The sequence below is a fragment of the Tauraco erythrolophus genome, chromosome 2 (genome assembly GCF_009769465.1).
Source record: "Tauraco erythrolophus isolate bTauEry1 chromosome 2, bTauEry1.pri, whole genome shotgun sequence".
NCBI lineage: Eukaryota > Metazoa > Chordata > Aves > Musophagiformes > Musophagidae > Tauraco > Tauraco erythrolophus.
Window position 1 is genome coordinate 51,574,919 of NC_141466.1, and position 15,536 is coordinate 51,590,454.

Consider the following 15,536-nt stretch of genomic DNA (forward strand, 5'->3'; position numbering starts at 1 on the left):
TAAAAGCTGCTAAAAGATAAATGCCGAAAGATTATTGCTTCAATTCTATTAGGAATAAAACTGAAACCAATTTCTCACCCCAGATGAATCATCAAGCTGTTAAGCTTCCTTCAAAATATTGTATATGTTGACATATAGACTCTAAAGAACTTTGTTATTCAAAAGTCGTATTATTGTGTTCCCTTTAAAAGCCTTTATAAGAATTGTAGATTCACAACACGGCTGAGGTTGGAAGGGATCTCTGGAGGTCACCTTGTCCAACCTTCCTGCTCAACCCGGGCCACCCAGAGCCAGTTGCCCATGACTATATCCATACAGCTTTTGAGTATCTCCAAAGAGGGAGACTCCACAGCCTCCCTGGGCAACCTGTGACAGTGTTCTGTCAGTGTCCCATAAAACAAAAAATGTTTCCTGATGTTCAGACAGTACTTTCTGTGTTGCATTTTGTGCCCATTGTCTCTGGTCCTGCACTCTGGGCCTCTGGACCGTACCAAAACGAGCCTGGCTTCATCCTCTTTGCACCCTCTCTTCAGGTATTTGTATACATTGATTAGATTCACCCTAGCTTTCTCTTTTCTAGGCTGAACAGCTCTCTCAGTTTTTCCTCATACATGAAGTGCTCCAGTAATAATTATAGATAGATTGATATATAAATATTACAGAAAAAGGCAAACAAATAAGACATTTTCTCTTCTACTCCCCTCTTATCCCTTCCCTTGCTGTCCCCTCCCTTCTCTTCACTTTCCTTTGTTCCCCTTCCCCTTTTCTCTTTTAACAGCAGCAGCTGAAAATTAGATCAGTGATTTAAAACCAGTAAATTCAGTACTTGGTCTGATAGACATTGTTGTTAACCTTTGAATTTTTTCTAAGTAGAACATTGCTAGCAGCAGCACTCTGAGAACTTTTGCATAAATTTGGGGTTAATCCTGTGAGGAGCCAAAGGCTTGCGCTTTCAGCAGAGCATTGAAAGATGTGTAGTAGTATCACCACTGAGGCATATGCTTTCCTGCTTTGTGGAATCAGAGCCACAAGTGTCCAACACCTTCATTAGGAGTTTAAGACTCATAACACTATCACTTGTTCTAATGTTAACTAGTATAAAATACTTGGTCTTTCAATTTACAAATGACAGTTATTAGAAGTGAAAATTGTGTTTCTCTTGTGTGCTTTTATATAATTCAATTTATTGTGGCCCAATTAAGTGGGGCAGTGAGAATTAGAAATATCCTTAAGAGTCTTCTTCCTGTTTTAATGCAGGCTTATAAAGGTACTCTACGCTTGCCTCTTAGATATTAGTCTTGGCCATTTGCAAAGAGCAGAGAACTGAACTACTGTCTAATCAGATGGTTATATTGAGGAGTGAATGTGTTTAGTTTTATACTTTTGCATTTTCATGTCACTTTAAAGCTACTAAGGCTTCTTTCCTTTGAAAGTTTAAGAATACTGTATATTTGAGTTAAAGCTTTGGTCAGCATGTAGGCTAAAACCAAGAAAGGAATGCATGCGACTACGTATTTAAGCGTCTGGAAGTTATGGAAGTCACAATACCGTGAAAACTCGTTTTACTTGGGCTTACAAGTAAGTGAAGGAAACTACAGTGCAATATATATGAGCTCAGTGCTGTCTTTGAGACTGAAAGGCCAGTTCTGAGATGAAAAGGCAACTCCTTTTGCAGGTTAGAATAACAAAACTGTTAGTTGTCCCATGTACAATAGTCCAACCTGATGTTTGCTGAATTCATTATCTAGGTGCCTGAACTGCAAACTGAGTCAGAACAACTGGATTTCTCCTGAGACCTCAGTTTGACCTTGAATTGTGATTAAAATGGAAAATACATTTCTTCACCTCAGTAGTTTAATGTCACCACTTAAATTCTTGAATTGTTTGTGAAATTACTAGTTGTGATAGAAACCAGGTTTTAAGGTCACAGAGGTCCCAGTATGGTCCTCACAGTCTGCTGTGCTGTTCACGATTGTCTCTCCTTACCAAGTGCTTCTCATGACTGCTTGCTAGTACCTGCTTGCTATTCCAATTAGCTTCTGGGTTTCTTAGTCTTTAAGAGTAAGTGTTCATGTTTGTCATTGCAATAGAGACAGTCATAATATTATTAACACAGCATCGATGGAACACAACGGCATCATCATTAAAATGTATTATTTGTATTAAGTAACAATGGCCATGGGAATCTAGGCAGCTTGGATAGGGCTCTCAGAGCCATATGTCACCAGTGAGGTTTTGACATTTACCCTGTGGTACGTGCAAATACTTTGCTAAGTATTTACCACCAGATGCATTATAAAATACATTTTTAAAGTAGTAGTTGGCTTGCAAGAGTAAACTATAGCTGCGCTAAGTCTTGTTACAATAACAACCAATACAAATTATGAAACTTGTACTAGCTTTAACTAGTGAATCTCAGCAGCGCTGGGAGGGCTCTCGATTCTGACTGTATATTCTCTTTATATTCTGCTGAGTCTCTGCTTTTTCTGGCATTTAAGGTGTGGAAGAAACTAAAAATAACTCCAGCACGGGCAAGCTGTGCAAAGTGATAGTACCTTAGGCCCATCTTGCACACAGCTGCAAATATTAATGTATTTCTCCTAATAGAACTCGGTAATTAACTCAAAAGGACTAGTGAACTAGTTATGTATGAGAGAGATGTGAATTATGTTGGTAGGTCAGCTGATGCTAGATATTTGGTTTGAATGAGTTTTAGATAACACATATTTTTAGACTCCTATTTGAACTGACCCTAATAGATTGAAGGTAAGTACAATTCTTATACAAACTAAGAAGTTTTCTCAGCCTATTTAAAGAGAGAAATGATTGAAATTTCTGAGCATATTTTAACATATATTTTAGCTGAAGGCACAGTGTCTTTAACAAATTAAAAAACAGGTGACAATGATAAAAAAATTTCGAGCCTTAACAGCAGATTGAAGATATTTCTCACCGTCTTCATTCTGGTAAAATTGCTTTTATTTAGCATATGCCACATTCGAACTAGTTTGTTTCATGTTTTTAAAGAATCTAAATTGTAAAATCCACATTTTAAGATGCTTTTTCTGTTGGCCTCTATCTATGCCAATTCAAAAGGACCATCTACAGAAGGGATCATCATGGGATCATCTGTATGCACAGGAAAGTGAAAACTAATTTTCAGTGTTCCAGATAAGAAGTTATAGTTGCAGAGTGTCACTAAGCCACATCAGTTAGTCAGTGCCAGTCTGGTCTTAAAGCAGACTGGCCATATGTATACACATTACAGGAAAGAAGATATTACACTCTTTAGAATTTTATAACTTTATCCCTTCATATTGTGCACAATGTCACTGTTTTGAGAGATCTCCTGAATGGTGATGTATATCTATTAATTCAAGCTAGAAATCTCTAAACAAGCTAGTCTATATATTTATTAATTTAAGACAAAAGGAATCTCACTCAGAATATGGGAAGCTGAAAGAGAAAGTGTTCTCATATCCTGGAGAATTTATTTTAGGGTTTGGTGGGGGTTTTTATGTACATATATTTTTAATTATGACCTGTAATGAGACTCAGTAACTGAGAGTCTAGCAAGCATAAAGAACCTTCTGTCCAAACGCCATGATCTGCACTAGAACTTATAAACATGTGTGGTTTCATGTTCCTAATGATGATACTATCATGGGTCATTCTATTACCTTTATGGGACTATTTCTGCATTATAAAATATTGAGAGAGTTTGTTACTTACACAATGTTCAGATTTAGGAGTGCGAGTAAGAACTTGAAGCGGCTATCATGAGTACATTGAATAAGGACAGGAAGTATATTGAACAGGTAATGTGGCAAACTAGCAACTGCTGTGATAATCTTACAGTATCTGTGAGATCAGACAAAAGAAAGAAAATATCTCAAAATGGAACATATTTTGCCCTTAAGGGTGATGGTGTTTCAGTTTTGGGTTTTTTGGGGGAGTGTGGGTTATTTTTTATTCTTATCTTCTAGTCAATTTGTACAAATGTTCTTATTTAACTTATTTGTACAGCCATTTTTCCTGTTTATGTAAGTTTTTTTTAAATGATGCATGACCGATATTATACTCATGATAGATATTAAAATATTAAACCTGACTTCTTGCGTTTACTTATACTACCTTTCTTTTTTTTTTTTTTTTTTTGAACTGGGACATAGTTCATAGTTCATAGTTCAGGACTTCTGTTACTTCAGATTCCCTGCCAAATTCCTAATTATCTATGGAAAATCTGAAAAACATGGTGCTGAGTAGTAAGACAAGTCTTTTTCATAGTTGTAAGAGTTCTTGAGCTCTTCTCTTGAAAGGAAAGGAATAGTTTTTGTATAAAGAATAATTGAGCAGGTTAAGGCTCTTTTGGATCAATTAAGGACAAATTTAGCATCTAGAAAAAACCTCGGAGTTGTATTTTCTTACTTAATGCTTTTTAAGTAAGCATGTTTCTAATTTCGCAAACAGAAATTTAACTGTTTGCTTTGCCCAAATCAAAACTGTTGTTTCCGTTTTAAAATTTTCTTGTGGTTTAAACAAATATAAGTGAAGATAGCAGCCGAACATTTTCATGAAAATTGCATATCCAGATAAATCTGTGCTGCAGAGAAGCCCTCAGGGACATCTGCAACCTATGACCATGTCTGGAAATGGAATAGACTGGAGTGTTTTTTTCTAAGCTGTAGGAGTCAGTTTAGGACTTGGGACTTACAGCTAAAAAGGAAGTTCTCCCACATGCCCTTCTCTTCTCAAGGCTCCTCTGCCAATAAAAGGACAGTGGTAAGACAGCCCATGTTTAGATAAAAATGAATCTTTCAGTGAATCGCAGAACAGTTGAGAGAAATCTGGAGACCATCTAAGCCAGTGCTGAGCTCAGAGCAGGGCCAGCTATAGCGGCTTGCTCAGCAAACTATCCATTTGGGCTTTGAGTATCTCCAAAGATGGAGACTCCATAACTTTTCTGGGCAGCATGTGGCAGTTTCTGACTACCCTTACAGTAAAAAGGATTTTTCTTATGTTTAAGTGTTTAACTTTATCTTATCAAACCTGAGCTCCTTACAGTTAGAAGTAAGGTCAGGCTGTAAACTAACATATATGGCCATATAACTGTCTGACAAATCCCCACTAAACTGATAGCTGAAATTCCATATATAACTAGTCAGTGAAAGGCAGGTGCTTGATTGGACAGTCTCTGAGAGGAGACACATCCCAGTCATCAGCTGCAGATGGCATCTAGATGACTGTGGACCAGTTGCTTGGCTCCTAGGTGTTAAGGCATTCATGAATCTACTTGCAATGAGTGAAATAGTCTTTGATATTAAATGTTAGAAGAAAGCAAAGCCCACTCACTTAGATGTGTCTGTAGTGGGAGTCCTATGTTGTGACTATCCTGCACAAGTTCTTCCCAGTCATTTTGTGCTGCAGGTTCTGTCCATCCCAACGGTTTCTGTCTCATCCTGAAGGCTTCTCACAAGCTTAACCCTGTAGTGTGTTTCCAATGGAAGAGCACTTTCCCTTTCTTTCCAGAATTTTCCTTGCAGAACGAGGTCACAAAGTAGTCTTCCTCTCTGCTTTCCCAGCGTATCCTTCAACCAAAAACACCTTAAACTCGGAATATATCCAACATAGACAAATACAGCTATGAAAAATTTCTAAAAGGTTATATGTTAAAAAACCTGTTATATAACCTATAAAAACCTGTTTATATAACCTATAAACTATGTTATATAACCTAAAGGTTATATGTTAAAATTCTGTATTTTATCTCAATTTTAGAAATGTCCAAGGAAGGGGATTAGCAACTCCTAACTTGCTCCTGGCTTTCTCAAAATTTCCTGAACAAGAGAGTCAAGATATTTCGCAAGCAGCTGAACGCATGGAAATGTCAGTTCAAGTGCTGAAACAAAATGTTTGCCAGAAGCACAAACGTTCATTGCATCCAACTGGTAAATATAGTATATTAACATTGGCAAAACAACCTTTTGCTTTCTTGAATGTTATCTTTTAGACTAAAGTCGGGTTAGCTTCATTTTTGTTTTACCTTCAGCAGGAGTACATATCTTGTCTGCACCCTGGGGCCAGGGTGCCCTCTCGTTTGTTCTTAAAAGCACCTCACATAGTCACTGCTTTACGTTTTTCTTTACTGGAGTGTGGGCTGCGTTCCTGTAGTTGAGAAGAGCAGCGCTTTGCTATTGGCAGCCTGTGAACTCCTGACAGTATATTTGTATTGCCTATAAATCAGCTTGCACATCCGCAGCGTTGCAAGCTTCTTGTTTACAGTGAAATATTTATCTTCCCCAGCACTTTGGGTTGAGTGCTTCTGGGGCCTAGAGCCTACAGATAAAATAATATGATTTCTATCACTCTATGGCACTGGCATTTTCAAATACACTTTATCTGGATATTGATGGCCTTATTAATATCTTTCTTTAAAGAAATAATTTCTTATTTCCAAAACTAATTTTGTAATGCATTGCTGTTACACATTTATTTCCATTTTGTTTCTATTTGAACTGGTTTTTTATATTAGATGAAGAAAGAAAGAGAGATAGTCCAGAAAGTTCAATGATGTATAATTGTCTAAGTAAAATTCTTGTTGATGTTAATTAGAGATGAATTTCAAGATGTCTGTCTGATGTCTGGAAGGCTCATATATTCAGAAACATTGACTTTTTTTCTGTAATTTAAATCTGTCATTTAGAGCAGCATGAACTGGAGAATTATAATTTGTATTCTCTGTCTTACTGTTGTAACATGACATTATTTTTCAAGATACGGAAGCATTAGAGTGCTGTAGAAAAACATAAAGTTGCACAGTTATTATTTTTTTTCCTGATGGAAACACCTGGCTTACTAAACTAACGGGACATTTTTAGAACTAAAAATATATCTGTATCTATTTGTGTGCATGTGTGCATATATTTATATATACATAGACACTCAAACACAGAGATACAGTTATTTTTCTGCTGGTGCAATTTCAAAATAAATCAAATTTCTAAACTGTAGAACAAGTGCACAATAGTCTTGTTACTTTTCGAAACGGAAACAACTTTAATGGAAGATGAATAGATACTACACAGTCTATGTGCCATGACAAAGAGCAGTTTTACGTGAATTAAAAAGTAAATTGACTTTAAAGAAAGTATCTGCGTCAATACCAAGGCAGCACAGATAACTGGGGAACTGGGCTCTGAGCAAAACTTTGAACCTGACTAACATGGAAATACAGCTGTATTCACAAATTTGGCATGAGTAGCTAGTACTTAATGATGACAAGGTTACATAGCCAGTCTAATAGCCCATTCCCTCTGTTCTCACCCCTACGTTGCACAGATTCTAGCTGCTCAGCAGAACATTTTTTGAGCTGGTTTGGCTGTTGAGTCTTTTTTTGTTTGTTTTTCAGGCTTACTTTTTTTGCTTGATTAATGGACTAAAGCAGCTTAGTTCAAAGTTGGATGGGAGGAATGGATAGGTGGTGGGCCTGGGGGATCTTCAGTAGCCAGTGGGGAGACAAGGGAAAGAGTTAGATGCTACCTCAAATAATTTTTTTTTTAGCATGTGATGGTTACAGCCAGTTTGAATAAGAGTTCTCTGAATTCAGGAAGGATATTGCTCCTCTTTCCTGTGCACCTCTACCTCCAACCTGCCACACGTGTGTTTCCATACAGGCATGGGTAAGAGAGGATGCCAGCTCTTTGGAGGCTACACGACAACATGACTTTGTCCCTTGTCAGCAGAATGCTCACTGGCAGGCTCATCTGGGATCATATCACAAAGATATTAATAACATACTGTGCACTGGTGGCCAGCTCCCTGATTTTACCTAGCTTCCAAATTCCAGATAATAATTCTGAGTCTCTTCCACTCCACGCTTAATTATATAGTCAGCTGTAGTGTCTTTAAATTTCTACGTCTTTCCAGTCTCACACTTTTCCTCCTTGGTATATATTTCTGTTCTTAAATGACATTTTTTACACCTTTGTTGTAAGCACAGGGACTAGCCAAGCAATGTGACCACAATGCAGGAAAGGAAGGAATCAGAGAGCAGACTAAAGAAGGAGAAAAAGAAGCAGGTCAACCTCAGTTCTCAGCTGTGGCTGGACTACTTCCTTCTCATTCTCTATGCATCAGATAATAAAGTCAGCTCTTCCCTTTCACTCTCTACATCTTCTATGTCCCTGAGACTGCCCCCTGCAGCACTTGTCACTAAGTGCTCTTTCCTAGGGAAAGGGGATGCTGTAGTGGTAGCTGACAATAATGCCTTTTCTCTTATAGCAGCTATATAGCAATAGAGCAAATTGCTTGTTTGGGTTCTTACTTTCAGATCTTTTATCAGCTGATCTGCTCACTATGATTGCTAACATTTCTGGATGTCTGCCTTATATGTTGCCACCAAAATGTCCAAACAATTGCTTAGCTAATAAATATCGTCTCATCACTGGTGCCTGCAATAACAGGTATGTATGATAAGAATTGTGCCCTGAAAAATCCTTCTTTCTTATTCTTTAAATTCAAGAAGCTATGTTTATTTTTTCCTAGAAAAATTGGGGGAGGTGACCTCAAACAGCTAACTTTGGCATCAACATTTCTCTAAATGAGGTGCCTTTGAAAGCTCCCAGGGAACAATCTCTTCATTTAAACTTTGGTACACTAATTTTTAAAGACAGACTCTCCCTATGAAGCCTTCAAGATTACGTAAGGAATTTTAAATTTACGGAGGATTGATTCAGTAGTTACCTTTTTGTATATAGATTAAACAGACTGAGTTCTACCCTAGCATTCATTTTTGATTGAATTGGACAAAATGATATTGAGCTGGAAAATATAATTACTTCAAGAGGAGCAATAAGAAAATAAAGTAGATTCTCACTTTTGTATTTTACCACAACCTTAACATCTAGCAAGCATGTATCTAAAAATTCTAGGTGATATATTTATTTTTGTGTATGTATTTATATATGTGTATGCTTATTGGCTATCTGAAAGATTGTTATTTACTATTATCTGTTTTTACCTAATGTATGTGACAATTGTTTCCTGCAAAACACAACATAAAAGATGTTACTATATTTTCAAAATCCTCCAGTGCAATGAGGGTGTAAAACAGAATGAGAGTCCTTTTGAGTACAAGGCTAAACAATATTTATACTCGGCAGCCTTTGGATACCTAGGTGTAAGGTCGCAAACTGAAAGGCAGGCTTATATGTTACAAGTGAAGGGCTCCAGAGCTGTAAATGGAAGGCCATTAGCTTTGCACAGGTTAAGGCACTCTGCAATGTGGTGGTGAATGAATAGCAGTAAAATTCTGCAGTTTTATTATTCGATCAGTCCATTTTTATGGGTTGAATCTGTTTTGCTACATCACAAGTCATTTGCAAGGAACATGCCTGATAAGCTCTTTGTTGAAAGAACACAACCTGATATGCATCAATGTTATAAATCTAACTATGTGGATATCCATAATTTCCCCCAGGCACTTGCAGAGTTGCTTGGAATCTGAACTAACAGCTAGTATAATATTTGCACTGACAAATCCATCAGGTCTTGAACACATTGGCCAAGATTCATGAACCTGAACATAGGCACATGTCTGAAGCTCTTAATTTGCAGGCATGGCTTCTGTAGTCTTTGTCTCCAGAGATGGAGAGAAACAAACTCTGCTGTAGGTAAGGTAAAACACCTTTTTCTCTTCAGTGATTCTGGTAATACTAGGATCTGTATAGGCACTTCAGTCTGGTTTCTAAGGCTGAACAGGTTAAATATGATCCATTAAGTCTGGTTAGTCTGTAGTCACTGTGTTCTGCTTTGTATAGTTTTATGCTTGTGCTGAATCAGTGTTTAAATCCTTCGCTCATAATTGGTGGTATTTTAGACTCTTTGCTCTAAACATCTGTAAAAGGTGCAAGGCAGAAAAAAACAAACCAAAAAACCACAAAGACTGAATCCAGCAAGTCAGATCTTAACTTGGTCTAAAACTTTGTGAGCCCCTTGAAATACCTCAAGCTTTACTGAAATATAACAACTTAAAAGACCCATTATGCTATAATGTAAATAACATATTCTATGATATAAGCCAGCTTCAAAGACTTCAAACACAAAACGAAGTACCAGTCTGTACTTTTCCTTGCTTTACAGCTGCCACTTTCAGGTGGTAAATATATCAGGACCCATATTGTATTAGTAATTTTAGTCACCCGGTAGAAATGCGCAGCTGTGCTGTAGGTCAGTAAATGCTGCATTTCATAGGTGAAATTTAAAGATGAAATTTGCAGTGGAATTAATTGTTTACTTATAAGAAAAATCTATTTAAATCTATGTAAAAGTGAGAATGGAATTTCTTTACATATGTTTTACTTAATCAGTTCACATACTTGGGACAAACCAGATCTATTACTAAGTATTTATTCCACAGCATGGAGATTACTTTGTTTTAGTGTCAACTTCCTAGAACAAACGTGTAACAGAACAGCATAAGCATAGCCTTCTATGGAGAATATCAACATAACATCAGACATTCCCAGCAGTGTCATTATCCACATTTGCTAGTAACAGATATCAACAGATTTTACTTTTCTTTCTGCCTGAAGGCATGTATGTGGATAATAAGCAAAATAAATGTACAACATTATTTTTTAATGAAGAATAAGGGAGGCAAGGCACGTCCAAAGAGCTGTATTTTCTTCCCATTTTTTATCCCAACTAACTAACATTGATCTATGTAGTTTTTAGTGCAACGAGAGGGATTCAAAGGTGAAAGAACTGCAGGTATTAAAAGAATGGAATCTCACAGCTCAATTAACCTCACCTAATCTTAGCTTTCTGAGATAATTATATGTCTACTGCAAGACTGCAGCTTCGGCTGTTCCAAATAGTGAGAGATAGGATCAGGTGACAAGATGGCACTCAGGAGTTGTCTGTCTCTAGTTTGATGGACAGATGCATAGATGACTAGATTATATTTTGTATGCCTAATATTTGGGCAGCTAAGAAGAATTTTATCTGCAGCATTTCTATTTCATTGCTGTGTCATCAGTCATTTCATCAGATAAGGACCTGATGCTTAGTCTGAAGCTTTGATGCCATCAGAGTTAGGGGTATGAATATAGCTTACCCAGTGAAAAGAACGAGCAGTCCTGACGGAATCCATTGACTGTAAGAAGGAATTGAGATGTTTCCTTTAGGATAGCTACTTTGCTTCAATACAAACTAAGTGTTCAGTTTAGTGGCAGGCTTATTTTTCAGAAGTGTTCCATGTTTGCCAGAAATCATGTGCATGGTAGCTCAGAGTGATGCAAAACATGATAAAATCCAATTATTAAATTGCCATATGGCATTCATTCTTTCTACCTGAAACTAGGCAGGACATTAAAACAACATTCGAAAGACATAAATCTGGATAGAGAACTGCATCTTAAAACTCCAGATTCCTGCATCTAAAACTCCAGATTCCTTCCAAGGGAGCCAAAACAAAATCCAAACTGTGCAATTCTAGTATTTCACAAGTGAATGAAAAGTCCCATTTCCCTTAAACAGAATGTATAGTAATCAAATTTGAATACTCTATAAAGCTATATAGTACCAACATGATGATATTTCATCTACCCTGGATAAAAACGTTTTTAACTCAAGCAAGATTCCAAGACATGAACATGTTTAATATAATAATAAAAAGGCATGTAAGAAGGGTTTTACTAAAGTAGCATTCCAGTGATCTACTAAAATATAAAAGCAATCAGGAGAAAAATCACTGGTTAAGCAGTAAAATTAACATTTCATTATTTTTAATTGAGTGAAATAGCACTACACTGTGCAGTATTTTATGCAATTTCAATAAAAGCAAATCAACTGTAACTAATTTGAATGCTTTATTAAAGCATACTTCAACCTTCAAGTGTGAATTATTATGGATAATTAAGTATATTACTCTACTATACAGCTTGGCAAATTGAGCCACTTCAGTGTGGTGCAGATCAATGAAGTATTAATAAAATAATTGTTCCCTCTTTAGTGTCCCAATAGACATATAAATGTATGTTTTAACGCTATGTAGTTCTACTAACTATCTGGGAATATTTCGGGTTCTTTGTGGTTTACTTTACAATTTTGGCCAACTGGGTACATTGCAAAAATTTAATTTCTTCTTTTTAATGTCTATATATATGTAACATACATATATTTTGCATAATATATATATATATTTATGCAATATATTGAACAGGCCATATTAAAAAAAACAAACAAAAAATAAACAAACTCAAAGCATATTCTCTTAGGAAAAGTTAATTAGAAATGTTCATGATAGAAGCCAAATTAATTGGGTCAAGCCCAAGACTCACTGCCTGAACTAATAAATAAAAATCACTAGGAATCATTTCCTGGCCCTAAAATCAAGTATGACCTGACTCTTGCCGTCCTTTCACTCTTAGACTTTTGTCTAAACCTTTTTACCCCCCTTCCCTCTTCCAAGCGGGCTGGCTGCAGGCTGGCAAACTGATATGCGCTCATCCCACCGTGTGCCCAGACAAGTGTCATTCAGAGAAATGCTAGTTGACGTGAACCAAAACCACACTGCAGTTAGAGTTAGCAAATTAAAAGCACAGTTAAATGTGCACCCGTGCTTGTGCCTGTGCATAGGCCCTCCCAAAGCTGTACCCAAGTAATTAGCGTAGACGCAACCAGAGGGAGCATTGCCGCTGAATTCAGCAACCACAGCCATCGTCCCCCCTTTCCTCAGTCCTTTCTCCTTGGGTCTAGCTAAATGATTACTTCTGTATGACTAGTATCCATTTTTCTTTTAAACTTTTTTCACCTTTATTCTAGGGCTTCTTTATATTTTCCTAAATCTTGATTTCCTAGCTATTGCTCTAAGCAAACGTTTTAAAAGATGTCAGCAAAGGCACTTAAGAGTATATCTGACTTTATGAGGAACGAGAACACTATCAGGAAGTCACCATCAGGGCAAGTATTTCAAAGATGTCAAAATGTAACCAACTTACATTTTAAACATATGTAAGATAAAAATATTTCATTAGAAATTTAATTTTTCTTAATTTTCCTTTTGAGTCAAACTTATGTTGGCATGTATGAAGGCCAGTATTTGATGCCTTTTCAAAGACTGTTGCATAAACAACTTATTGCAATGGAATATTGCTCTGTGGCTATTGGTTATTTTATATTTATATTATGTTCAGAATATAAATATATTATAAAATGTATAAATATTTTATATTCATAATATATTCGAAGGTGCAGAATTTTTTTTTTGTTTTGCTGCTGTTGTTGTTGTTTTGGTTTCTGTTTTTTTATCTTCCCAGGGAACATCCCAGATGGGGAGCATCCAACATGGCCTTGGCTAGGTGGCTTCCACCAGCCTATGAAGATGGACTCAGCCAACCTAGAGGATGGGATCCCAGCATCCGATACAATGGAGTCCAGCTACCCTTGGTTAGAAAGTGCACCACAAGATAACTCGAAACACTTACACTGGGCTATAACCATACCTGCCACTACAGACCTCCATTTGCATCAGTAAATCAAATAGCAAAAGAAGCTGTTGGGATCAGTTAAGGAGTCAAAGCATAAGTGCAGTCAGCTAAATAGGGAGAGGTTCCCTGTGTCTGGGCTGGGGTAGCATCTGGAGCAATGCCGGGGGGCACTGACTGCCTTGTGGAGGGGGAGCCATGCTGAAAAGGACCATGGTGGAGAGCAGGCAGGGCATGAGCCAGCTGTGTGCCTGAGCTGGCTTGCACCAGATATAGGGCAGCCAGCAGACCTGGGTGATGATTGCTCACCTAGAGAAGAGGTGGTGCAGGGTGGACCTAATCACAGCCCTGCCATGTTGAAAAGGCCGTTATAGAGAAGAGGAAGTTCTTCACAAGGATGCACTCTGACATGGCAAGAGACAATGGTCACAAGTTGCTTCAGGGTAAATGTTGTCTTGATATAAGAAAAAAAAATGTTGTGAGAACAATTAAATGTTGTAATAGACTGCCTAGACAATGGCTGGAATATCCCTCATGGAAATACCCAAGACCTGGCCTAGACTTTCCAGTGATTTCATGATTCTTTGTTTCAATATTGATGCCTTTATTCCGGGAAGGTGGAGGTGGAAAACATGGTTTAGTGTTAACTAGATAAATATAAAGTACATAGATGTGCTAGCATGCATAAGTGTGTACGCATGTGCACTATTTCTCCTAGGTTAGCCTACCTTAACTGAACAATTATTACCATCAAATCTTTTTTTTAGCTAGGCCAAGTTTCTGAGCTAAGAAGGCATTGCAATGTTTATAGATTTTAGCAGCTCATATACTTAAAAAATAGCAGAGCTGCTATAGAGGGAAGCTTGAACAAAAAATATTTACCTAGAGGATGGGGTGAAAAATTCCCCAGTGCAGTTTGTGATGACTTAGGCTGGATTTGCTATTTCTGGTTTGTCATCATTGCTTTGAAACCTGACTTTTAATGGACTCGAAGTCTTGTTATTTTAACCACCATATGTTTAATAAGGATGAGCAAGAGAATTTAGTGTTAATGTCACTGCAACTCGTGTTATTAATTAAATAACATTGTCTCTAAGCTGCACAATTTAGCGCTTAAAGATGAAAACCTGACATTTACACAGGTAAATTTCCAGTAGATGGCAAAAACTGCCTTTTTTAAGATTCATTAGGGTACGTTCTTGTGAAGTAAACCACACTAAAGTAAAACTACATGATGGCACCAAATCTGATCGTATCTGACCATCAGCAAGGTTCTCTCTTTATTTTGAAGTAAGATAGGATAAAACTAGTGCCATAGATGTTTTTCCTCACTTACATAGTTGTCTTTTTTTTTGTACTTTAAGCTACCCAACTATATCCTTTCAAAAGCAACATCTGAATAATGTGAAGGTGAGAGATAAGTGTGAGGATTGCTATAAAGAAATATCATCAGAACATAGCGTAGCTGTGCAAGTTAACAGTGATAAGAAAATCTTACTAACGGCAAGAAAAACGTTTGTGCTTTGTGGCCACCAAAGCTATTAAAATACTGATATAAAGACTTGTATTCCTGATGAGCTGTATGTATCTCTGCTCTTGACTCTTTCAATATAAAGCCTGATGTTCCTAACAAGTCCCATTTTGCCTCTTGTCCTTACCAATTCTATTTAACTGCACCTGCCTTATACTTTCATTATATAGCCCTAGCTTGTCTCCTGGGCTGCATAAGCTGCTCCATTTATGTACAGAGCAGCCCAGAACCTCTGTGTATCCACAGTGATTTGAGGTTGCCCAGCAAACAGAATCCATTTATTAAAGGAGCAGAAAACAGAATAAACAGAAAGAAAACTTTTAGACAGTCTAAAAGAAGCATGGTTTTCAATATTCACTGGAAAGAAACAGATGAAAGATATACTGCTCATTTGGAAAGATACAGAAATACTCTGCTGAAACATCTTTGAATTTGCTTGTGGTATCAGTATCTCAGAGTCTGTCAGATGTTGGTTTTTTTGTTGTCTTTGGGATATTTTTTGGTTTTGTTTTTAAGGA

General features: G+C 37.0%; 1 protein-coding gene across 1 annotated transcript in view; it reads left to right on the forward strand.

The window, feature by feature from the left end:
• TPO (thyroid peroxidase) overlaps window positions 1-15,536 on the forward strand; it is a 58,770-nt gene that overhangs the window by 17,096 nt on the left and 26,138 nt on the right. Inside the window, exons 5-7 of the mRNA XM_086625428.1 lie at window positions 5,779-5,948; window positions 8,330-8,462; window positions 13,320-13,449. Coding sequence (XP_086481554.1) covers window positions 5,779-5,948; window positions 8,330-8,462; window positions 13,320-13,449 — 433 coding nt within the window. The remainder of the gene's footprint in view (window positions 1-5,778; window positions 5,949-8,329; window positions 8,463-13,319; window positions 13,450-15,536) is intronic.